We start from the raw sequence: 26,749 nt of genomic DNA, 5'->3' as shown, positions 1-26,749 counted from the left end.
CACGATGTCTAACAATTAGTGTGGCGGAGAAAGATGCCAACGTGTTTCTTGTAGTTGTAATGACTGTTGTAATGATAAATGATCCAATGGAGACTGTATAGGAAGCTGTTGCTTTTGAATGTTGCTGTTCTCACAGAAAAATAACAGCTGCATCCCAATTCACATTCTTTTTTCTTTTTTTGTGTGATTTTTCCCCCTTTTTCTCCCAATTTGGCATGCCCAATTCCCAATGTGCTTTTAAGTCCTCGTGGTCGCGTAGTGATTCGCCTCAATCCGGAGGATGAATCTCAGTTGCCTCCGCGTCTGAGACCGTCAACCCGCGCATCTTATCACGTGGCTTGTTGAGCGCGTTGCCACGGAGACATAGCATGTGTGAAGGCTGCACGCCATCCACCACGGCATCCATGCTCAACTCACCACACGCCCCACTGAGAACGAACCACATTATAGTGACCAAGAGGAGGTTACCCCATGTGACTCTACCCTCCCTAGCCTAGGCCAATTTGGTTGCTTAGGAGACCTGGCTGGAGTCACTCAGAATGCCCTGGGATTCGAACTAGCGAACTCCAGGAGTGGTAGCCAGCATCTTTACCACTGAGCTACCCAGGCCCCCCAATTCACATTCTTATACTATGCACTTAAAGCAGAGACAGTATAGGAGGAGACATGCCAATTGTAGAAAAATTAATAGAAAAAATGTAAAGCTTAGTATGGAAATTCTGCCTTCCAGTTTAAAGAGACAATGTCCTGGTTACTTTTGTAACCTCCGTTCCCTGATGGAGGGAATGAGACATTGTGTCGATGTAGTGACACTAGGGGTTGCCCTTGGGAGCCCCAAAGACCTCTGATCTTTGAGAAAAGGCCAATGGGAATTGGCGAGTGGAATTTGCATGCCACTCCCCCGGACATACGGGTATAAAAGGAGCTGGCTCGCAAACACTCATTCAGGTTTTGTGCTGAGGAGCTGAGACAAGGTCCTGGCCATTTCAGCGGGTAGTTCATAGTTGTGGCAGGAGGGACACAACGTCTCATTCCCTCCATCAGGGAACGGTGGTTACGAAAGTAACCAGGATGTTCCCTATCTGTCACTCATTCGACATTGTGTCAATGTAGTGACACCAGGGGTCCCTATACGAAACGCCGCAACTAGCTGAACTGTGTTACGTGGACTGGCGGTGCGAGACGGGCAAACCATTGCGTGCCTCGTAGCCAGTGCACCTGGCTGTCACGTAATCTCCCCCAACGCTCCTATGAGCGTCGTACGGTCCCCCGCACCTCGGGTACAAGTCGACTGCCCAAAATAGGGACAGGCCACCCCAGCCGTGGCCTCTTCTCTTTTTTTTTTCTCCCCAAAAAAGAATGGAAATCGTTCAGCTGGGGGCCATAAATATCCATGTCGGGGGGGTGTCCATTCCCAAGGGGAAGACCATGGAGACCACATCCTGCCCGAAGGGGAGGCAATTGTGTGGAATTATGTCACATGGTCTTACCGAGTCTTGTCGGCAGTGTTGCATGTTGAGAAGTCCCCGTGGTAGGCCCTACCCAGATGGGACGGAGCTCTACAAACATGGTGACCGGTGGCAGAGGGAAATTCTGCCCAAGGAAGATGCGGGTTTACCAACAGGGAAACCGTCTCATGGAAGATACATTACACGGAGTTACAAACAGGCAACCAGCGCATGTGGAGCATAGGGTCTGTGCAAGTAGGCTCACTTGGGGGAACGCATACTAGCGCAGCCCCCGGGGCCAGCTGTGTGCCAGCACATCTGTACGCTACCATCACCATGTTGTCCGTCCGGACCAACACGTGCTTGCCCTGGATCAACGGCCAAAGCCTCCGCAGGGCGAGCAACACTGTCAGCACACGGTGCCCCAGCCACGCTCAGAGGTGTCTGTTGTAACCACGATGCGCCTGGGGTACTTGCACTAAGGGGACTCCCGCAGGAATACAAGGCCCATCCAAGGGCTGAACAGGTAGCGGAAGATCGGCGCATTGTGTGCCGCGGCGCCATGCCAATCTCGTGACTCAAGTCTGACACCAGTGCTGAAGCGGTCTCATATGCATCGACCCGAGCAGCGTGACTGCCGTCGAGGACACCATATGCCCCAGGAGCCTCTGAAAATGCTTCAGTGGGACCGCCGTGCTCCGCCTGAACAACTTCAGGCAGTTCAGCACTGACTGCGTGCGCTCGCTCGTGAGGCGCACCATCATAGAGACTGAGTCTAACTCCAACCCGAGCTGCTCTTCCCCAGTTGACCCGAAGCCCCAACCGGCTGAGGTGCCTGAGCACCAGGTCCCTGTGTGCACACAACAAGTCTCGAGAGTGAGCTAGAGCCAGCCAGTCGTCAAGACAGTTGAGGATGCGGATGCCCACTTCCCTTAGCGGGGCAAGGGCTGCCTCTGCGACTTCCGTGAAGATGCGAGGCGACAGGGACCGACCGAAGGGGAGAACCTTGTACTGGACATTGAAGTACGCATCCTTCAGGTCTACCGCCGCGAACCAATCCTGATGCCGGATGCTCACTAAAATGCATTTCTACGTCAGCATCTTGAACGGTCTATGCAAGGCCCGGTTCAGAACTCGCAGGTCTGGGATTGGCCACAACCCACCAACTTTCCATGGTATGATGAAGTTGGGGCTGTAGAACCCCTTCTTCATCACAGTTGGAGGGACAGGCTCTACTGTGTCCTTCTGCAGAAGGGACATGATCTTCGCAGGCAGGGCAGGGGCATTCTCGTCCTGCATTTGAGGTAAAACGGACGCCGCTGAACTCGGGCGGGTGCCTGGCGAACTGAATCACATTGCCGAATCGGATGGTCCTGGTCAGCCATCGTGACAGGTTGGGGAGTGCAAGCCACGCCCCCAAGCTCTGGGCAAGGGGGACCAAGGAGACAAAAGCGTCGGACGTACCGGCGGGTGGGGCCTCGCAGCAGGGTGGAGCCGGAAGTGCCACGTTGAGGGGGCTCGGACCCCGAACTCGTGGCCATGCTGAGTCTGGGGACATTGAAGCACTTACCTGGCTCTGGGTACCCACCATAGGACCGGTCAGCCATGGGGGAGGAAGGAACTGTCCTCATAATCCATCGTGCCTGCCATAAACGTGCGGTGTCCGGCGATGGCAATAACGACGACAGTAAACACTGGCTGTGTGACCCAGGAAATGAGGAAACCACTCCTTTTCTGAACATGTGGGTACCGCAGCCTTTCGGGAATGCAGCGAATCAAAGAAAAGGCAACAAAGGATTCTCCTCCCAGCCCTCCACCTGGGGATGGAATGGTCTGCTTACCATCTCTAGGCCTGAAGCAGGTCTCCACATGCCTGTGTCGCCCGTCTCAGGGGCGGCTAGAAGCCTTCCTTGGGTTCTTGGCAGCGGGCCGTGAGATGGGGGGTGTCTGCTTCCTGCGGGTGGCTCTATGCTGGGGCTGGGCCGCTGGTCTGGGCTGCGGTGGAGCCGGAGGGGTGCGGGATCTTGATCCGCGCTGGGGCAGTATATGCTGAATAGCTTCCATCTGCTTCTTAACCACTGAGAGCTGCTGGGCAAATTCCTCGACAGTGTCACCGAATAGGCTGAGGGCGTCAAGGAACCGTACCTTGTCAGCCTCCCTCATCTCAACCATGTTGAGCCATAAGTGGTGCTCCTGGACCACCAGGGTGGACATCGCCTGCCCGAGAGTCCGCGCCGTGACATTCGTTGCCCAGAGGGCGAGATCGGTCACCGAGCACAGCTTCTGCATCAATCCCGGGTCAGAACTACCCTTGTGCAGTTCTCTTAGCGCCTTGGCTTGGTGCACTTTCTGGAGAGCCATGGCATGCAGAGCGGAGGCAGCCTGTCCAGCGGCACCATAGGCTTTATCACCAGAGACAACGTAAACCTACTGAGTCCAGGCAGTGAAAGGTGCCCACCACGACCTCGTGAGCTCCTCATGCACCTCTGGGAAGAAAGGGACCGGGGTGGGGCACGGCCGTGAGCGGCACTCCGCACCCAGGAACCAATCATCAAGTCACGAGGGTTCAGGGGGGAGTGGAGGGTTCCACTGCAGTCCGACACTTGCAGCCGCCCGGGCAAGCAGGGTTGCAAGCTCCGCGTCGGCCTGCGACTGGGTGACCGCACCCGAAGGTGGGAGCCCAGTCGAGTCCTCGGCGTCAGACTGGACCAGCCCTCTCTCCGATGCTGCAATCGAGAGCTCATCCACTTCACAAGCATCGAATGAGATCGTGAACTCGCCCTGAGACAAGCCGGCGGTCTCATCCCAGAACTCGTCCGGGGTGAATCAGTGTACCGGGGAATGGGAGGTCTGTGGGGGTTTACCCGGCGGAGCGGCTCCCATTGGGGTCCCCAAATCACCCAAAGTGCTAACCGACGTGGCCTCAAACCCGTAGGTAGAAGGACCGAGGCGGGGAGCTGCTGGGGTGGCTTTCCCTCTAATGAAGGAAAACCATGGCCGCAACATTGCCATGGTCATGCTCTCGCAGTGAGAACATGACCCGTCCATGAACGCTGTCTCCATGTGGGCAGCGCCCAAGCATGTAAGACAGCGATCGTGGCCATCGGAAGTGGAGAGGTAACGACCGCAAACAGGAATTAAACCCAGACGGAAAGTCATCTTTAAAAAGACGCTCTCCGTCAGTGCCACTCTTTTAGTAGGGAAAATATACTCTTTTATTGCAAGAATATATGCTCTTTTAGACTGTCGTAGCATCCAGGGGCATTCTCTGCACTCCAGCGGTGCGCAAGGGGGAGAAGCCGCTGTAATGCACCATAAACGCCAACAGTTTCTTAGGGGTGAATGGAATGGCAGAGGATTCAGCTTGCTGAACACAACCGCTCGGCTCCGAAGAAAAAATCTGAATGAGTGGTTGCGAGCCAGCTCCTTTTATACCCATATGTCCGGGGGAGTGGCAGGCAAATTCCACTCACCTATTCCCATTGGCCTTTTCTCAAAGATCAGAGGTTTTTGGGGCTCCCAAGGGCCGACACAACGTCAAGTGAGTGACAGATAGGGAACTGACTTTTTGTTGAGTTGAGTTGAGTTGAGTATACTTTATTGGGCCGTAAGAGAAATTTGTTTTGGACCACAAACATCACAGCCAAAACACACACAAAACTTGAACATACTCACAAATATTAAATAGCAACAATATCCTAATACAACAACATATAATATATAAAAACAATAAAACCATGAAAATATAAGTCTCAAGTAGTCTTTTTTGATAGGGACGTCCCCTGTTTTTTGACTCTAAAATGTATATGTGCTAGATAGTGTGATTTGAAAATAAAGAAATTTATAATACCATTTTTGTTAGAATTTATTGCTGATTTGAAATGTATAATTGCAACAAAATCTTAACAGTTTTTGAGATTTAAAAGAATGTTTCGGGTTCAGTACAAGTTAAGCTCAATCGACATCATATGTGGCGTAATGTTGATAACCACAAAAAAAATATTTTGATTTGTCCCTCATTTATATATACTGTAAATTCAAGCTTTCAATTGCAAAAATAGATTGCTGTGAACTGTAGGCCAATGATAGGCAGATGACATAATTTCAATAATATGGAAATAAACATATTGCATACTAAAGCCACTTTTTGAATTGTCTTTTTGGTAACACTTTACAATAAGGTTCTATTTGTTAATATTAGTTAATGCATTAGGTATCATGAACAAACAATTAACAATATATTGTTTACAGCATTTATTAATCTTGTTAATATTAGTTAATAAAAATAAAATTGCTGATTGTAAGTTCATGTTAGTTCATAATGCATTTACTAATGTTAACTAACAAAAATGTATTAGTATATGCTGAAATTAACATTAAATAAGATTAATAAAAGCTGTAAAAGTATTGCGCATTGTTAGTTTATGTTAAATAATGTTATTTACTAATGTTAACAAATGGAACCTTATTGTAAAGTGTTACCGTCTTTTTTAATGCTTTACTCATGTGCCACAATGATGTAATGCATTTTAATTATCTATATTATAATTTTTTATAATATATATTTTATTTATAATGATTTAAATATAACTTATATAACTTTAATCATTATTTATTGAATTATTGTTATTTGAGGGGCTTTCTAAGCAATTATTTATATGCGATCAATTGCAATTAATTCGATTAATTAATCGGCATACCATGTAATTAATTTGATTAAAAATTGTAATCGATTGACAGCCCTAATATATATATATATATATATGTATTCAATGGAATACTCTATTAAAAGCTCCTAGATCACGTCTAATTTTCCATAACACATATTTCACGATTTTTCTGAAATTTTGCCTGAAAGTGTGTCTCAAACCAAATGCATGAGAGTTGGCAACCCTGGTGCTGTTTGTGTTTACAGGTAAACATTAGCATCAAGCTAAACTCTCTGTTACATTTCTACATTTAAAAATTGCTGTGACAGCTTCGGCCTTGTATTCTCTGGGACTTTTTCACAAACAATTCCTCATCCATTGCGTAAGGGGTTGTGGACAATAGGCTAATAGACGAAAAAACAGCCTGATCTCATGAAATTTATGTGACAATGGCATCATTTTTGCAAACCAAAATTACGTGCTTCTTCACACGTTTGACAGCAGTTTCCCAATGAAATGTCCAGCAGGAGGCACCAAAATTTAGTGAAATGTTGTAATCAGATGACCCTTACAAAAATCAAGAGTTCCTTGCAAATTTGCCACAAACTTGCCGCAAATTCACTACTGATCCTTTTCACATGCAAAAGAGCTTTGCAACAAACTTGCGGCAAATTTCCCATTGTTGCCAAAGGTTTGCTGCAGGTTCATCACTACCAGTGAAGAGCTGCATACTTCTGACTCACAAGCTCATTTGCATGTAAAAATAATGAGTGGCCAGTTTGCGGCAAATTTTGTAATTATATTCTATTGGTTATATTTTACCTTAAAAGTTTCAGTAGAATGGACAGAGGAAGTGACGGCAATGGATCAGTAAAGTTGATTTTGTGTTGAGCGAACCTGTTGCACAGTCGTAGTTATTACAGATTTGTGGCAATTTTGTGGCTAGTTTACCAGAACTCTAGATTTTTTTTGTAAGGGGACGTTTTTAAGGTGAATATTAGATGGATTTTTTAATGATATAAACATACCTCCCTAACCTAGAACTTTAACCTAAACCTAACCAATAGTGTTCAAAAAGATAAATGAGAGGTAAGCAAAACAGACATCCTTAAGGCCAGTTTACGCTGCCCCAACAAATGCCAACAGACAACACTTAAAACATTCTAATATTGGCTGTCGTATTTAGAATGTTGAGAAACATAACTATTGTGTTCACACTGATCCAACAAACTTGTGTGTCGTTGTTCACCTTTAAAGAAGATGACTGCCAAGGAAGAGGTTGTGGATTATGCCAAACATGCATGATTTAATAAAGAAAATTATGCACTTATAATATTACTGATTAAACATGTTTAGCATGTAGTGCCATTAGACTATAACCCAGTAAACACACCTACGTTGTAAAAACTTTAGTATTTGCTTGGAACTTATTCATTTTGAAAGTTCCGTTGGAGGAAAAAAAAATTTACACGAGATTGTCCATAAAATGTGGGGAAAGTTGATATTTTTAATAATTGCAGATCTGCAGTGAGTTTGGTGTTTGCATTTTCTGTGTGCTTTGATGCTGTTTGAGGAATAAAGAAACTTCATTCGAGTGAGAAGACCTCTTCAGCACAAATAAAGAGCGCTTCCGCACAAACGTCTGTCTGAGATGCGGATTCTGCATATCATTAACTAACATATCATTTTGTTTTCTTTTATTTAGGGCAACGGGAAAAGGGAATGGAAAGCTCTAACAAGTTTACTACAAAAGTGTTATTAATAGTAATTGACTTTTGGTGTTTTTCCTGATCTACCAATGCAGTTGTGGCTGCGCGCATTCATTTTCTGTGAGTTGACATGGACACTTTCCTCACAAACACGGTTTGCGCTGAAGTCAGATTATGTCAGAGTTTGTTGGAGTTTGTTGGAGTTTGTTGGAAAATTGCACCAGACTGCTCAAACATTCCAAGACCCAACAAACGCTGATTGAACACGTTGAATCAGTGAAAACAGATGCCAACAAATGGCAACAGGGTGAACACACTGATCCGACAAAACCCAACAACTGTTGGATGTTGGTTTTGTTGGGGCAGTGTGAATTGGCCTTTACCTAACACCTAAACCTTACCGATAGTGTTTTTAGAGGAAATTTGTCATTAAAAGCACATTTACTGAAGCAACCGTGTCATTTTGTGTCGCATCTATGGCACATCTGTTTTGAGCATCCTTGGCTGGGCTCGAGGCGCAGTCTCCTAGTCCTCAGTCCATCACTCTATCAGGTGAGCTACCGCATAAGTTAATCCCACTGGAATAAGTATTTACTTGTAGGTGGGTCTGTAACACAAGTGTTAAAATGTATTGTAATGCCACACAGATTTTGAGTTTCATCAAAATCTCCTTTAATGGTGTCATCAAGATGGAATACAGGCAGACCTGATATACAAATAGGAGCTTTTTATTATGTGCAATGACTTCATCTGCAAAGGCCAAGAGCAAACAACACCTTCATTTTTACATTCCAGTCTTCACTTCAGTCTAATAGTTTGAGACTTCGACCACAAATAACAAGTTATTATAGCCAACTGTGTGTTATCTCTTTGCTCTGTTAGAGCATTCTTAATGACACACAATTGGTTAATAAATTTGCTATGCATACCCTGAATATTCTAGGCACCTTATTTCTGATAGACCTGCAGAATGTGAACCCAGCAAACAAATTTATGTTCTTAAAACATTTTCCAAACATTACATTGTAGTTGTGGGGATGCTAAAATGTCCAGTTTTTTAACATGAGTAGTTATTTTAAGGTCAGCATAACATTTAATTAAAGGTTGTTATTTAGCATCACATTCCTGAATATGTGAAAACTTCCTGAAAAGTTTATTTGCTGACTTATCACTTTCACTTTAAAAAAATCAAAATAAAAAGTTAAGAAATGTAGTTTAAAAGACTTGCATAAATGTTTATAACAAGAACATTTCACCTTGAGAATACTGAATGAATACAAAAAACATCATAATGATGTTCCATTAATGTGATTTTAGCAATGTTTGTTCCTAACCTTTACATAATGTTAGCCAAATTGTTCAGACGTTTCCTCTTAGATGGGAAGGAGTACAAGTGGTGATTCTAACAGTCCCACTGTGACTATGATAACTGAATGTTCTCAGCAGGTTGTTATGGAATACTTTAAATATGTTGTTTTACATTTCTGTGTCAAACTTTAAATGGAACAGCTTGTTTTTTTTTTTTGTTTTGTTTGTTTTTTTTGGAAGAAAGTACCTGTGCTTTGCAAAGCTAACCTTGCTGACATTTCTCAACAGAATGCGTGTTTCACTTATTTAGTGACGGCAAACCCACTAAAGCGACACAGGTGTAAAGATTTGAAATGTTTGAGATGATGATAACTCTTCACTCTGCCTGTTGGAGTTTTGGTATTTTAGAAATTGTGAAGAGATGTCCAAGGCTAACAGCAGCGTCCTGCAGAAAATAAGCTCTAATGAGGCATTTTCGACCACTGGAATTGGTGCGAAGCCATTAGAAAGACAAGCCATCATCATCAAACACTGATGTGGCTGCTTTTGAAACTCCACATGATACATAAACAATATAATTCTATTAAATAAAATTAGATTAATGAATGTCATGGCCTTTTGACATAATTTATACTAAGGATTTAGTTGTATAAAAATTTATTTTAGTAAAATTTGAAGTATTATTGATGCTACATGATTGAAATCTCCCAGAGAGTTGCTAGTTAAATGCTATATAGATTGATAAATTGAAAGAAAGAGCATTAATAGAGAATAAAAGAGAATAGCAGAATTTTAATACTTAGTTGTTTCGAACCCTTCTCAGACTGTTTGAGGAATACAAATGCAGTACTACCTTGCAAGCAGATAGATCGATAGATGGGAAGATAGACTGACAGATAGGAAATAGGATTGACAGCCAGACAGACGATAGATAGATAGATAGATAGATAGATAGATAGATAGATAGATAGATAGATAGAGAGATAGATTATAATTTAGTTTGTCAAATCAGCTTGTGTTACTCTTTGACATAATTAAGCTCAGCTTGCGTTACTGTTGTCAGACGGACAATAGATGGATGGATGGATGGATGGATGGATGGACAGACAATAGATGGACAGACGGATGGATGGACAGATGGACGGACAGACAGATAGATAGATAGATAGATAGATTATAATTTAGTTTGTCAAATCAGCTTGTGTTACTCTTTGACATAATTAAGCTCAGCTTGCATTACTGTGGTGAGCCGGATGAGGGGTAAACAAAGCAGTTACCCTGCAATAGCACTCGTTGAGCACAAAGTTGAATTAAGAGGTTCAGGAGTGAAGGTGGTGTTGAATGCGTGTATCGAGTGCTTGTCTCTCAAGTGCTCCGGTGTGGGGAAGAGTTCTCTAAGTGTTAATGATGTTGCCGATAATTCCACCCTGCTCATACACTGAAGTTCCTATTGCCTTGCTGTCATGATTTATACTCGTTTGTTTAAAAGATGTATCATATCCGCTTTTTGTCCTCATATTTCACTGTTGACAACATTATTCTTGTCATCCTAATATGCTTTGGATATCTCGTGCGTAATCATGAGCACACCGTGCCAAGTGAGTGCGGTGTGTTGGCTTTGAGATAATAATCGTGCACATTGTGTGTGTTGTTTAAGGCAGAGAAAGCACCGCTGTTAAAAAGAGAGAGACTGATCTGTCTTCTGAGGAGAATCAAATCAATTGAGTAGAAGGACACCCACCATTCTTCCTAAGAACAGCAAACATAATGGGCCAATTCAAGTTTGCATTCATATGATCAGAAACTGGCACAATTATGTGTGTGATGTTGTTTTGTAACCGCTGGTCTTCGAATTGTTCCTTCCAAGGAAATGACAGCTTGATTGATTTCCACTGGATTCCTTGGATCAGAGAAGTCTACTCCTGATATATTCTTGCATGGAGCAATTTACAGTCATCTTTTGAATGGCAAGTCAATGAGAGTATTCAATCCTGTCACAAAAATCAAAGCTCATTTAGGCCTTTGCTTAATAATGCTGATGATCTTTTCAAAGCCTTTGAGTACTGTATGTAGTTTCTTTTCTTTTACCTGCTTGACAATAGGCAGAATAGCTACACAAGAGTGAAGAACTTTGCAGAAGTTTAATTGATGTCAATATCATCCTTTGGTCTTAAGGCAGGTGCTGAGAGACCTTGAAAGCTGGTTTCCTGCTTACATAGATATATGGAATCTCTATCAACAAAGTATGTCAAGAAGTGGGTTAGCCTTCCGGCCAAGTTAAGATGATTTCAAAGTCTATTTCACACTAATTAAAAGCCACCAAACAAACTGGTCATTGTGAAACATCTATTATAATATAGTGAAATTTATGCTTAAAAAAACAAAACATTTAATCAGTTTTTATGGCTAATTTTTGATGGCTCTCAATTGAGAAACATGCATTTTGCCTGCATGTGTAGTTATGGCATCTACCCGCAGGTGTTCAAACCCTTCAAGATGTGCACTTCATGGGGGATTTTTCCTATAATAAATGAAATGTAAATTTCTTTGGATAAAAGTTTTGGCCAATTGCTGATTTAAAATTAAGTTGCCATTAACAATGTTTAACGTTTTTTTTTTTTTTTTTTACTGCACAGCCACAACTGATGTCCCAAGGACGAGTCTCCCCTACAAAGACTGTGCAGAACGGAAGTCCCTCCAAATGTCCAAGATTCATGAAGGTGAAGAACTGGGAGACTGCAGCACTGTACAATGATACTCTACATCATGGATCCAGCCAGGTAGGTTTGAAGCTGACTCAATAATCGCATAGCTGATAACAGATCTGAAATAATACTATTCTTATGTTTGGTTTGCATCTATACATAATTTATATATTCTTTCAATTGTGAAGATAAAGAGATGCCATCTTGAGGTTGTAACTTTGCAAGATTGCCATTGTTGACACAGCAGACCCTTTGCAATAAAAGGACTGTTCCATGGCGTTCCATGCTAAAGTGGTTGTGTCAGATGATATTACCAAACTTTGATATACCATGGTCCTAAATAATTACCATATTCATGTAAAATGGTATTTACATGGTGCTTAAGTACGTAGGTAATTTTTAAAGAATACTACGGTACATGTCTAAAAAACAATGGTACTGTTTTTTAGACATGGATTGATGGTGAGAAAGAAAGAAAGAAAGAAAAAGCTTTCCAGAATGACTTCAGTTTTTTAAACTGCTTTCATGTTTTGTTGAAATTAGTGTAATTACTAGATGACAGTTGGAGATTCTACTCTGAGCTGTTTATGTCCTCGAACTCGGATTCGTTTTTATGGCAACATTCATAACAGCAAAATGGATCCAAGTGGCTTTGTTGGTAATTACAGAAAATACTTAATCACAACATTATTTCAGAATATTGAAGAAAAAAGAAAGTGCAACAAGTAACATTGAACATAATAAAAATGTCACAGAGCTTACTAACTACCTTTACCTAGCCACCATTGACAGTTTTGTATGTGACATTACGAAGGGTCAAGCGGTAGAAGTTATACTTACATCTACGACTTTGACAAGAGATGTGAGCTTAGACATGAGTTTCATATTTTTTTTACACATCAGAAACTCGTAATTATGGTAAACCAACAAGACATGAACTCTGAACTAGAGCGAACTTTTGCTTATTTGCGTTTCCTTGTTGAAAAAAAACCCTTATCTTAAACCAACCTTAGACGGTTTGTTGGTCTTAGCTATCTATGCGAAAAGACCAGCTAAAACCAGCCTAAGCTAGTTGGCTGGTTTTAGCTGGTCACACACCCTGGTGATAGCTGGTCATACTGGCATGCTAGTCTTAGCTGGTCAGGGTGGTCTTAGCTGGTCCAAGACTGACCAGCTAAAAAGTATTCAAAACCCCTCTACAACCAGCCAACTGACCAGCCTGGATAGGCTGAGCAACAAGCCAAAACCAGCCAACCAACTTAGGCTGGTTTTAGCTGTTTTGTTCAGCAGGGATATTAAGCTGATTTAGCTGGCCTGGCCAAACTGATTATTAGCTGATCGGCTAGCTGGTCTCCCATCCTGACCAGTTGACTAAGCTCCTAAATCCCTCTAAAGCCAGCAATACAGACTAGCCTAACCAGCTTGGTCAGACTTGAAGACCAGCAAACCACCTTAGCCTGGTTTAAGCAGTTTTTTTTTTTTTGTTTGTTTAGCAGGGTTAGATTCTCAGCAGCCATACATAATGTCATGAACAAACTAAAGTTTAATTCTAATCATTGCCTCCCACTTTAGACCGAAATCTGTACGAAAATATGGCTGCAGAGCTCTCGACATTCTCTCTAAATCTGAATCATCCGTCCAAGGAAGGGTTATGAAGTTCTGCACACGAGTGCCTGGCTTTGCATGCTAATTGATGCTAATTACAGATGGTTTGATTTGGAATGTATCACATTCTGAGGAATTTTTTTTAGGTTGCTTTTCCAACTCTACAGAATGTAACAGCTGCAAGACCATTTTCACAGTCCCTTATGGCAAGTGAATGCGAGGAATATAATGAAAGTCTTTTTATTTTATTTGTAACTTTCTTGTGCTAAGCACCATCAGTATAAATTCTAAGTCAGTTAGCTTTAGTAAAGGCGAGCCAGTACTTGCCACAAATGGGATACATGAGTTTGTTTTGCTTAGTGTTGGTAAGCATTTACTAATGAAGAGACTGCTAAATTTACAAAAATGTTTGAAGTAGTGTGAAATCAGTTCAGCTGTTTTCAGAATCCACAATATCTCTGAGTCCCATGATGCCTTGCGGGTGATGTGGGCAGAACTTCTGGTTAAGTGTAAACAATCGTTTTGTTATGTACTAATGCATTATTAAAGAGATAATTCTCCATAAATGAAAATTCTCTCATCATGCCATCCCAAATGTGTATGACTTTCTTTCTTCTGCTGATCACAAACAAAGATTTTTAGAAGAATATCTCAGCTCTGTAGGTCCATACAATGAAAGTGAATGGTGGCCAGAACTTTGAAGGTCCAAAAAAGCATATAAATGCAGCATAAAAGTAATTAATTCACTTTCATTGTAAGTGCCTTACTGTAACCTCGATTGTTGCTATTTTTAAAGAAAAGGAGGAATGAGTCTAAATTATTTTATGTGGTAATCAACATTATCCCACAAATGCTGTCGATTGAGCTTAACTTGTATTGAACCCAGAATATTCCTTTAGGAAAGGACATGGGAATCCTGTAAAGACACTCAAAAGAAAGTGGATTGCAGGCAGAAAAAATGCAGGGCAGAAGAAAATCAAATTAATATGAATTTTAAACATCAGAAAACATCTCACTACATGTCACATAAATAATTATGGTCTTCCAGTGTAGAATTCATGCATTGAGCATCACAGCATGAAACAGTTGAAAACATTGTCACTGATCATTTCACCACACTTATCTGAAAGCAATAACACAATTCGTTTTTATACTGAGTTATAATGTCACTTTAAAACATGTGAAGCATTTACAAAAGCAACACTGTATAGAAATGAACATACTCTAAACATTTCTAATGAACTTTCAACACATGTACACACACCTGTTGGCACAATGATGCTATCATTTTTACGAGTGGTTTCTGGTCATAACATTGCTGTTTTAGCCAAAACTTTAGTTTGGCTCGACTATTGGGACAGCCATTAAATGCACACATTTTCCAAGAAATTTTCTTTAATATATATATATTTATAGTTTTAGTAGATTAATTTTGTGTAAATTCATCAGCTAAATTTAAGTTTAATGCCCCTGCTGTAAAATAAATGGCTATAACCTGCCTAGGGTGGTTTGCTGGTCTAAGCTGGGTCAAACTGGTCTCCCAGCCTGGCCAACATAGGCTTTTTTTCTTTTCTTTTTTCTTTTGCTTAGGTTTTTATTCTAATTTAAATCCTGACAGGAGAATACTGCTTTGTTTATAAAAAAAAAAATAAAAAATACAAATAAAATAAAAAATAAAATAAAAATTATTAATTATACAGCAGCATCTGACATTTATTTAAAAAGCTATTCCCCCCTTAAATACTGCAGCTTAAATGCAGTTAAAGGGATAGTTCACTCAAAACGTCCTGGTTACTTTCGTAACCTCTGTTCCCTGATGGAGCGAACGAGACGTTATGTCAATGTAGTGACACTAGGGGTCGCTCTTGGGAGCCCCAAACACCTCTGGTCTTTGAGAAAAGGCCAATGGGGATTGGCGAGTGGAATTTGCATGCCACTCCCCCAGACATATGTGTATAAAAGGAGCTGGCTTGCAACCACTCATTCAGGTTTTGTGCTGAGGAGCCAGACAAGGTCACGGCCATTTCAGCGGGTAGTTCAGTGTTGTGGCAGGAGGGACACAGGACCAGGACGTTCCCTATCTGTCACTCACTCGACATTGTGTCGATGTAGTGACACTAGTGGTCCTTATACAAAATGCCACAACTAGCTGAACTGTGTTACGTGAACTGGCGGTGCGAGATGGGCAGATCACTGTTTGCCTTGTAGCCAGCGCACCCGGCCGTCACGTAACCTCCCCCAACACTCTTACGAGCATCGTACGGTCCCCTGCACCTCGGGGACAAGTCGACTGCCCAAAAAATGGGGACCGGCTGCCCCAGCCGCGGCCTCTTTGCTTTCCTCTCCCCAAAAGGAACTGGCTCAACCCGGATATTGTAGAACCTATTGGATGTTGCCCAGCCCGCTGCTCTGCAGATGTCTGCTAAAGAGGTGCCATTGGTCAGAGCCCAGGAGGCCGCCACACTCCTAGTAGATTGTGATCGTAGCCCCAAGGAAGGCGGCACGTCCTGGGCATGATATGCCAAAGCGATGGCGTCAATGACCCAGTGGGTGATCCTCTGTTTGGAGACTGCACTCCCTTCCCACTGTCCTCCAAAGCAGAAAAAGAGCTGCTCAGAGCGTCTAAAGCTCTGTGTGTGATCCAAATAGATGCACAAAGCATGCACCGGACACAGCAATGACAAGGCTGGGTCTGCCTCCTCCTGGGGCAGCGCTTGCAGGTTCACCACCTGATCCCGAAACGGGGTCATGGGAACCGTGGGCACATAGCCCGGTCGGGGTCTCAGTACCACGTGAGAGTATCCCAGACCGAACTCCAGGCATGTGTCACTGACAGAGTATTCCTGCAGGTCCTCTACCCTCTTGATGGAAGTGAGCGCAATCAGGAGGGCAGTCTTCAAGGAGAGTGCCTTTAGCTCAACTGACTCCAGGGGTTCAAATTGTGCTTCCCGTAGGCCCCGAAGGACGACGGAGTGGTCCCACGAGGGGTCGAGATGCGTTCTGGGAGAATTCAGCCTCCTCGTGCCTCCAAGGAACCTGATAACCAGGTCGTGCTTCCCAAGAGACTTACCATCAACTGCATCATGGTGCGCCGCTATAGCGGCCACGTACACCTTCAAGGTGGACAGCCACCCCTCCAGCCTCTCCTGCAGGAAGGAAAGCACTGACTGCGCATCTCTGGGGGTCTTCGCGTCGGGAAGAACACCACTTAGCATATAGACACCACTTCAAGTCATACAGGCGCCTCGTAGAGGGAGCCCTAGCCTGAGTGATCGTGTCTACCACCGTGGGCGGTAGGCCACTTAGGTCTTCTGCATAACATCCAAGGGCCAGATGTGGAGATTCCAGAGGTCTGGTCACAGGTGCCAGATGGTGTTGCGTCCCTGAGAAAGAAGGTCAGGGGAATTTGCCAGGGGGGGAGTGCTTTCGCAAGGAGTTTGAGGTCTGAGAACCAAGTCTGGGTGGGCCAGTAAGGTGCTACTAGGAAGACCTGCTTCTCGTCCTCCCTGATCTTGCACAGCATCTGTGCAAGTAGGCTCACTGGGGGAACGCATACTTGCGTAGCCCCAGGGGCCAGCTGTGTGCCAGTGCATCTGTGCCGAGGGGAGCCTCAGTCAGGGCATACCAGAGCGGGCAGTGGGAGGATTCCCGGGAAGCCAACAGGTCTACCTGTTTTGGACAGACCAAAGGGGAGGACCTTGTACTGGTACGCCCAGCCCTCGAAAGCAAACCGCAGGAAGGGCCTATGTCAAGGTAAAACTGAGACGTGGAGGTACACGTCCTTCAGGTCTAACGCCGCGAACCAATCTGGATGCTGAACGCTCGCTAAAGTGCATTTTTGCATCAGCATGTTGAACGGGAGTCTGTGCAAGGCCCGGTTCAGTACTCGCAGGTCCAAGATTAGCCCCAACCCACCATCTTTCTTTGGTACGACGAGGTAGGTGCTGTAAAACCCCTTCATCATCTCGGCAGGAGGGACAGGCTCTCTCCGCACACAAGGCAGCGGCGTTCTCGCCCATCACAGAGGTGAAGTGGATGCTGTTGAACCTGGGCGGACGCCTGGTGAACTGAATCATATAGCCGAGTCAGACGGTCCTGTCCAGCCACCACGGCAGGTCGGGGAGCTCAAGCCACAACCCCAAGCTCCGGGCGAGGGGGACCAAGGGAACAATCGCATCAGACGTACCAGCGGGTGGGGCCTTGCGGCGGGGTGGAGCCTGAGGCACCACGTTGGGGGGGCTTGAGCCCTGAACCCGTGACCATGCTGAGTCTGGGGACATCAAAGCACTTACCTGGCTCCGTATACCCACCATAGGACCGGTCCAGGACGGGGGAGGAGGGAAATTGTCCTCGTGGCCTGTCACAACCGTTCTGGCGTGGGTGTAATTGTGCCACAGCTGGGCGCTGGGGCTGGGGGCCTGCCTCCAGAGCGCCATGCCTGCCATAAAGGTGCGGTGCCCAGCGGTCGTGATAGCGACGGCCGTGGACACCGAATGTGTGACCCAGGAAGTGAGGAATCTGTTCTTTTCTTGGAAATGTGGGTACCGCAGCCCTTTGGGTGTGCGGCGAAATCATAAGAAAAGGAAAACAAGGATTCTCCTCCCGGCCCTCCACCTGGGGTTGGAGTGGTCTGTTTACCAGCTCCAGATCTGTAGCGGGTCTCCATCTCCCTGGGTCGCCCATCTCAGGGACGCTTCGAAGCCTTCCTCGGGTTCTTAGCGGTGGGCCGTGAGACGGGTGGCGTCTGCTTCCTGCAGGTGGCTCCACACCGGGGCTGGCCTCCTGGGGCGGGCTACGGTAGAGCCGGTGCTGGATAGCCTCCGTCTGCTTCTTAACCATCACGAACTGCTGGGCAAAGTCCTCGATGGTGTCGCTGAATAGGCCAACCTGGGAGGTGGGGGCGTCAAGGAATCGAACCTTGTCAGCCTCCTTCATCTCGACCAGGTTGAGCCAAATGTGGTGTTCCTGGACCACCAGGGTGGACATCGCCCGCCCGAGAGACTGTGCCGTGACCATCGTCACCCAGAGGGCGAGATTGGTCGCCGAGTGCAGCTCCTGCATCAATCCCGGGTCAGAACTATCCTTGTGTAGTTTTCTCAGCACCTTGGCTTGGTGCATATGCAGGAGAGCCATGGCATGCAAGGTGGAGGCGGCCTGTCCAGTGGCACAATAGGCCTTAGTCGCCAGTGACGACATAACCCACAGGCCCTGGACGGGACTCTCGGACGGTTCCACCAGGTGGTGGCATTTTGCGGGCACAAGTGCACCGCAACTGCCTAATCCACCAGGGGAATCGGCGCGTACCCCCTGACAGCCCCACCGTCGAGGGTAGTGCGAGGAGAGGAGCCCATAAATCAGGCCCGGGCAGTGAAAGGTGCCCACCACGATTTCGTGAGCTCATCATGCACCTCCGGGAAGAAAGGAACCAGGGCGGGGCATGGCCGTGAGCGGCGCTCTGAGCCCAGGAACCAATCATCGAGCCGCAAGGGTTCAGGGGGGAGTGGAGGGTTCCACTCCAGCTTGATGCTCGCAGCCGCCCGGGCAAGCATGCGTCTCCACGTCAGCCTGCAACTGGGCGACCGCACCCAGGGGTGGGAGCCCAGTCAAGTCCTCGGTGTCAGACTGGACGAGAGACCGTGATCGTGGCTGTCAGAAGCGGAGAGATAGCGACCGCAACCAGGAATTATACACAGATGGAAAGGTATCTTTAAAAAGACGCTCCATCTGTGCCACTCTTTTAGTAGGAAAATATACTCTTTTATTAGGAAGAATATACTCTTTTAGCTGCTGAAGCGCCAGGGGTGTTCTCTGCACACTACTGGTGCAAGAGGGGGAGAAACCGCTGTAATGCACCGTAAATCCAACAGCTTTCGAGGTGAATAGATCGGCGGAGGAATTCAGCTCACTGAAACACATCCGCTTGGCTCCGAAGAAAAAATCTGAATGAGTGGTTGCAAGCCAGCTCCTTTTATACCCGTATGTCCAGGTGAGTGGCATGCAAATTCCACTGGCCAATTCCCATTGGCCTTTTCTCAAAGATCAGAGGTGTTTGGGGCTCCTAAGGGCGACCCCTAGTGTCACTACATCGACACAACGTCGAGTGAGTGACAGACAGGGAAATAAAATTCTCTCATCATTTACTCACCCTCATTCCATCCCAGATGTGTATAACTTTCTTTCTTCAGCAGAACACAAACAAAGATTTTTAGGAGAATATTTCTGCTCTGGAGGTCCTCACAATGCAAGTGAATGGGAACCATAATTTTGAAGCTCCAAAGTGTAAATAAAGGAAGCATAAAAGTAATCCATAAGACTGCAGTGGAATATACACTTCCGGTAAAAACTTTTGACACACTTGACTGAAATGTTTCTCATGATCTTAAAAATCTTTTGATCTGAAGGCATATGCTTAAATGTTTGAAATTCGTTTTGTAGACAAAAATATAATTGTGCCACCATATAAATTTATTTCATTATAAAACTAAAATGTAATAATAAAAAAAAAGTTTTTGATATTGATGACTTGGACCAAATAATAAATAAAAGCAGCCAATAAGTGCCCAACATAGATGGGAACTCCTTCAATACTGTTTAAAAAGCATGCCAGGGATCACCCTGGGCTTTCTCAACCTCAAGAAGTTGGTTGAGAAAATGTCAAGAGTACACACCTGCAAATTCTAGGCAAAGGGTGACTACTTTGAAGATGCTAAAATATAACACAGTTTTGATTTATTTGGGATTTTGTTTAGTCACAACATAATTCCTAAAGTTCCATTTAAGTTATTCCATAGTTTTGATGACTTTACTATTATTCTAAAATGTGAAAAAATAAATAAATAATAATAATAATATAAAGAGTAAGTGTTTCAAAACTTTTGACCGGTAGTGTATCTCTTCAGAAGAGATATGATAAGTGTGGGTGAGAAACAGATCAATACTTAAGACCGTTTTTCACCATAAAGTCTCCTCTCTGCCCAGTAGGTGGCAATATGCATGAAAAATGCAAATCACCAAAAACAAAAGAAGCAGAATGTGAAAGTAAAAGTGGAGATTTATATTAAAAGGACTTAAATATTGATTTTAATTTTTGGGTGATCTAACCTTTTAACTACTTTTTGTTATGGTTAATTGTAATGAAGCTATATAAAGCTATAAATACATTTTCAGCTCAACTGTAGTTTAACAAATTTTAATTATGAGTAGTTTGTACCCTGGAAAGCTGCAGTTTTAAATTAGCTTCCCAACACTAATTGTACAGAGTCAGCCTAAAGCCTGAGGCTTGGCAAGGTCAGTTCTTCTTGCTCCGGGGCAAGTCATGGCCGTGATTACCTAGGTTAGTTTAGGCTGGGTTACTCTAAAAACTGTTATAGGTCATGGGTCAAATGCTTCACAAGACCAAATAGGCGGATTAGGATATAAAAATGAGACTGCCCTCAATTAAATGGCACTAGCCAGGGCAGGATGTTATTTTTCTGCTCTGTCTTCACTGTTCCACCCCTAAGGCAATGAACATATTAGCAGCTACACAAAGTGACAGTTCACTTCAAATCTAATCTTATTATACTGACCAAGGCGATGGCCAACTTCCGCCTGTCTCTTCACTTCTTCATATCCAAGCTCTCATGAAGCCTGCCATTTCTCAAGCCAGTCGATGTTCTCAACAGCAATACGTTTTTCATAAATTTCCCAGTAATATGATAATTGAAACAGAGAAATGGTGATAAATGCTGAAGCTCACTGTGTATTTGGGGCACATGTTTGCTTCCGTTGCCCTCTGTGTGAAGAATACGATTAGAATATGTTAACCATCGTTCAACACCCAGCTTAAACAAAAATGTCATGTTGCTTGATAGCCAAGGCCTTTTTCACACATTTTCCATCTGTAGCTCGTAAGTGACACATAATGTCTTGCTTTTCATTTCGCCATCCATTTTAACAGGTTACAGTATTCATACTGCACTTGTAAAGGGTCCGAATGAGTTCTTGCTCTAAAGAAAGCTAGATGCAACACAACAAATTGAAAAGAACGCAAGTGTCTCGACAAGTTTTTAAAAGTCAAAATTCGTTTTAAGTTGACACGGCGTGTAAAAAATGCAGAGCACCTGCACGAGATGTTGCTCAACAGTCAAAGATGTCCGTCTAGCGCATGTTTACATTGGAAACAATAAAAAATAATACAGTCGGAAAATAAAACGAGTTTTGGTGTGAATGACCCCTAAGAAGCGCAGCGCTACATTGCATCACTACAAGTAGAGTCTCAGTATTGAGCCTATTTTTGCTATAGATTGCATGCTAAGCTCATACATCAAAATACAGGGAAATTTAACTGTAAATCTATTTATTAACAGATGACTATTATATGTTACAGGAAATATTTACCAATTGCTTAAAAAAAGATATGGAAATGTGGTCCCCTTCCTTATTTTTATTTTATGACTATCAAGTTTGTGCAAGTTTGTCTATGTTGGCCCGCCAGCTAGACCAGCATAAACCAGCATAAACCAGCCTGAACCAGAATGGAAATTTGTGCTGGTGAAAACTTGCTTGCTGTTGCGATTACACTGCTGAAACGCTCACATGCTGCAGATGCAAAATGTGTGAAACAGGCATCTATCTGTATTGTTTTTCCCTGAATGTTGCAGTGTGTTTAAATTATTCTTCATTGAATTTTTGTTGGTAGGTGCCAATCTGCACTGAGCGTGTTTGTATCGGGTCTGTTATGGTGCCAAACCAGCACAGTCGCAAGCCAGATGAAGTCCGGACGAAAGAGGAACTGCTACCACTGGCTACAGATTTCATCGACCAGTACTTCACATCGATCAAAAGGCAGGACAACAGTAATCTGATACTGAGTTCTAATACAGAACTTCCATTGCTAATTTAATTCACCTAAATATGTATGGCCTCTGTCTGAGCAGATGTGGCTCCAAGGCCCACGTTGACCGACTGGAGGAGGTCAAAAAAGAAATAGAAACTTCCGGAACATATCAATTGAAGGACACAGAGCTGATCTATGGGGCCAAACATGCATGGAGAAATGCAGCTCGCTGTGTGGGACGGATCCAATGGTCCAAACTACAGGTACTTAACTAGTCTTTTAGTACTTAACTTGACGTGATCTAGCCAAGTAGGATCCTTTGTTGGTACTGGAAAAGTGTTCCTATCAAACATATTCCTAATCATAACCAACTTCTAAAATCAGAGGTGAAGTGAACATGAAATCAAAACTATTTCTGGTTTTATTATTTATGATTTGGTGCACATTATTCCAAGGAAAATAAATGTTTAAAATGTAAAACTTTTTTCACCTTTGAAACAAACAACTTTCTTTTTAGCTGACATAACCTAGCCCTCTTATTTTTCACAATTCTCAAACTTCCCACAATCCAATCAATCCTTGATCGATAACACCAAGTCATGCTCTACTTTAAAAAAATTTCTTGTTGAAAATTCAGTTTAATTTAGAATAATGTCACATTACAGAAGTAAAATGCATTGCAAACATTATTTAATGTTTATGTTTAATTTTAAAGCCGCTAACCCTGTTCCTAAACTTAAAGGAATATTCCGCGTTCAATACAATTTAAGCTCAGTCGACAGCAATTGTGGCATAATGTTGATTACCACCAAAATTAATTTTGACTCATTTCTCCTTTTCTTTAACAAAAAAAAAAAAAGTTACAGTGAGGCTCTTACAATGGAAATTAATGGTGCCAATTTATGGAGAGTTTAAACACAGAAACGTGAAGCTTATAATTTTATAAAAGCACTAACACTTATTCTTCTTCTGTTAAGACGTATGTGTTATATGTGCTGTAAAGTTGTTTAAATCATCGTTTTACCATCGTTTTAGGGATTTAGTGTTTACAGCGTTAAGTCGTCATTGCAACGAAGTTGTAATACTGTATATTACTTTACACAGAAAAGGTTGGAAAGCAATTTTATCACACTAAAATCATGTTAACACACTATTTTGTGGCAATACTTTTGAAAATGTGAGTATTTTAATGTTTACAGATTGTCCCCATTCAATTTAACTCAAATTGTAGCTTTTAAAAAAAAAAAAAAAAAAAAGAAAAGAGGAATTTTTGTGGTAACTAACATTGTGCCACAGATGCTGTCGATTGAGCTTAACTTGTATTGAACCTGGAATATTCCTTTAAACCCTAAAATCTAATTGGATTATAGATATGCTGTTCCAGAAATATGTCCTAACTGGATAAATCACACTTAAAGCCTGGTTTAAGCCTGGTTTTTATTTAATGCGTCCCCTTGTTGTTGAAGGTTTGAATGTACTAAATGATGTCATCGTGGCTGTCGCCAAGCCTTCGCGAGGCTTCGCACAGTCGTGCACATGCAATTTTTGTAACTTTTTGTAAGTGCAGTGCTTTAACCCAATTGGACAATGTGACAAGGAGGAGCTCTGTGTGTGTCACTCTCTCTTTGGCATCCCCGGCTCCTCTTTTATCTCTCTCCCGCTGAAAAGCTATTCTTGAGTGATATTTTATTAAAGACTAACCTTTTGAGTTGAAGCCTCACGTTTCCTCCTTTCACCCTACAACGAACTCCGTTACACTGGTGCCGAAACCCGGGACTGGAGGAAGACGTGCCATCAGAGAGCCCTTGTCGCTGATTGGGCAACTCAGTGCCGGGCGTGCATCCTCACGGCCTGGCCATGCCCTCCTCCTCGTCACAGACAAATTCAAGGAAAGGGGCAGGGCAGATGTGCCTGTGCTTTTGAGAAAGCGTAAAACTACAGCAAATAATGTAAAAAAAAAAAAAAAAAAAAAAAGACAATGTTTTCCACGGTGAAATAACATGTGTTCAGCACCAACACAACGGTCTCTAGTGTGTTTGTGTGTGTCTTTGGAGTGCAGGATTTTGGAAAGAGGGGGTGTGGTTATTCATCGACTAATCTGGTGGAAGTTCCAGAAAGGCTAAAATCGCTTACAGACAGTTTAGCCACACACAGACACTGTTAAAAGCTTACCACTGGTTCTTAAGTTCTTTGTGTTTTGTTCCCCTCTTGCATATGAGTAGTGAACATAAACTATTATTAGAATACTTCGCTAGTTAAATGCAAAGCAGTTCTTCATGACTGTTTTTTTCTGGATTAGCTGATATTTTCTTTGTGCTGCCATTTGTCATTTGGGGAAGAGTGCAACCATGGTGCGCTTCAAGTATAAATTCCTCGAGCCGTTGAGAACTATGTGTGCAGGACACGCTGCGGTGCCAGGCGAATGTATACACAAGGCTGAAGTTTCCATCTTCATTTTTCTTGTAGAACCTATCCTAAATCAAGCTACTGCACAATGCACATCATTTGTTTTGTTTTTACTTAGAAATAAGTGAGACATCTTGTAGGGTCTGTTCTTTTTGTGTACATGTGGTTTGACATGGTTTTAAATTTTATCCTAAATTTTAACTTTTTGATGAATCTTAATTTCTGCATGAAAACATTCGAACACAGGTTTTACACATAAATCTATCCATATGCACAGCTGGTGAATGAGACTTAATATTTTCAGAGTGCCGAAACTGTGAAGTGTGTAATCTACACGTGGCTTTGTGTCATCAAACCATTGCCATCACCTCAACAAGAGCAACAATGGTGTGACACCCATTGAAATGCAGTGCAACTACATAGAAATGCAGTGATAATGGAAACATCTGCCCTAAAAAGCAAATTTCTTTTCCATTGAGGTGTTCGATGCTCGAGACTGCACGACGGCTCACGGAATGTTTAATTACATCTGCAACCACATCAAATATGCCACCAACAAAGGAAACCTCAGGTTAGTGTGGCCATTTGCACCCCTTCCTTTTCTTTTTTTAAGTTTATCCTTTTATTTGCTCCTTGCCTTTTCCCCTGTTAAAGTGTGCACTGCTATCCTCTCTTTGTCACCTTGTTCCACAGCCCTCAGTACAGCACCTGCCACGGCAGAGCTGAGCACTGGCACTGCTGCCACATTACAAAGCTAATCATACATGACACTTACTCTCTGTTCGCTTTAATTAATGTCAGTCTAACAGAATGATTACAGCCTTAACGAGAGAGGGGAGTGAGGAAAGGGAGACTTAAAAATATGAAGAGAAGAACATGCTTTTAAACAACTCATAAGCCTGTAACTTGCACAACTGCACAGTCAAAAGCCCCCGCGCTTGTTACATCATCAGGAACTGTCAGAATAAATGACAGAGGGCTCCTACACTTTTTCCACACATAGACATATCAAGACATTTCCCTGTTAGCAAGGGGTAGCTTCCCGGTGCTTTTGCAGGCAAGCTGGTGACCCAAATCTCATCCTGAGTCATATTTTAAGAGTGACGGGGACTTGTTAGTTAGATTACTTGGGACTGACACTTTATGTTCTCAGCATGCTGTTGAAGTTGGAAAACAAGTAAAGGCAACTTAACATTGTTTGATGATTTATTTTCAGCAATGGGTAATTATTTTATTTTCCTTAGTAGTTTTATTTAAAAAGTACTTGAAACTCTTATACTGATAAACTATGCTATATGATTAGTTTGATAACACTTTACAGCAAGGTTCCATTTGTTAACATTAGTAAATGCATTATGTATCATGAACTAATAATGGGCAACATTTTTTAACTGCATTTATTAATCTTTGTTAATATTAATTAATAAAAACACAATTGTTCATTGTTAGTTCATGTTAGTTTGTAATGCATTGACTAATATTAATGTATAAAGTTTTATTTAAAAAAATGTATAAGTACATTTTGATTTTAACATTAACTAAGATTCTTTAAAAGTATTGTTCATTGTTCATTCATGTTAAAAAATCTAGTTAACTAATGGAACCTTATTGTAAAGTGTTGCCATTAGTTCTTTAGTATTAGTAAGGAGATATAACTAGTTGTATCAGTATTTAGAAGAAATCCTTGTAAATTATTTGAAACAAAATTTCCATTCCTGTGTTTACATGCAGTATTTCATGTTGAAACAGGAAGTTGGGTTGGGATATATTGAAGGGCTGTCCCTTTATTATTAAAAATCCAATAGCTTTTAGTTTACATCACAGCCCGGCAAAACCATAATTTGCTACATGCTATTACTAGTCGATGGCAGGTGATATTAAAGGAATAGTTCACACTAAAATTATATGTTTGGTCATAATGTTCTCACCATCATGTCATTCAAAACTACGGTTGGGAACCGAGAACTGGTTCTTGTTCAGATATAATATAATATATTATATTATTTATAGAATTATATGGAAAATATGATAGAATATTTAAAAAATACCAGAGCCCTTTGATTTATAATGACTTCCGGTTCCATTAACAGTTCCCAAACAC

The 26,749-nt window shown here is 42.8% G+C and overlaps 1 protein-coding gene across 1 annotated transcript in view; it reads left to right on the top strand.

Moving 5' to 3' along the window:
* The window catches only part of LOC127430098 (nitric oxide synthase, brain-like), a 115,732-nt gene that overhangs the window by 29,558 nt on the left and 59,425 nt on the right, over positions 1-26,749 (top strand). Inside the window, exons 4-7 of the mRNA XM_051679572.1 lie at positions 11,751-11,894; positions 22,105-22,250; positions 22,343-22,505; positions 25,128-25,219. Coding sequence (XP_051535532.1) covers positions 11,751-11,894; positions 22,105-22,250; positions 22,343-22,505; positions 25,128-25,219 — 545 coding nt within the window. The remainder of the gene's footprint in view (positions 1-11,750; positions 11,895-22,104; positions 22,251-22,342; positions 22,506-25,127; positions 25,220-26,749) is intronic.

This window comes from Myxocyprinus asiaticus, chromosome 3 (genome assembly GCF_019703515.2).
Source record: "Myxocyprinus asiaticus isolate MX2 ecotype Aquarium Trade chromosome 3, UBuf_Myxa_2, whole genome shotgun sequence".
In the NCBI taxonomy this organism is placed as follows: Eukaryota; Metazoa; Chordata; class Actinopteri; order Cypriniformes; family Catostomidae; genus Myxocyprinus; species Myxocyprinus asiaticus.
This window is presented reverse-complemented; position numbering and strand designations above follow the sequence as displayed.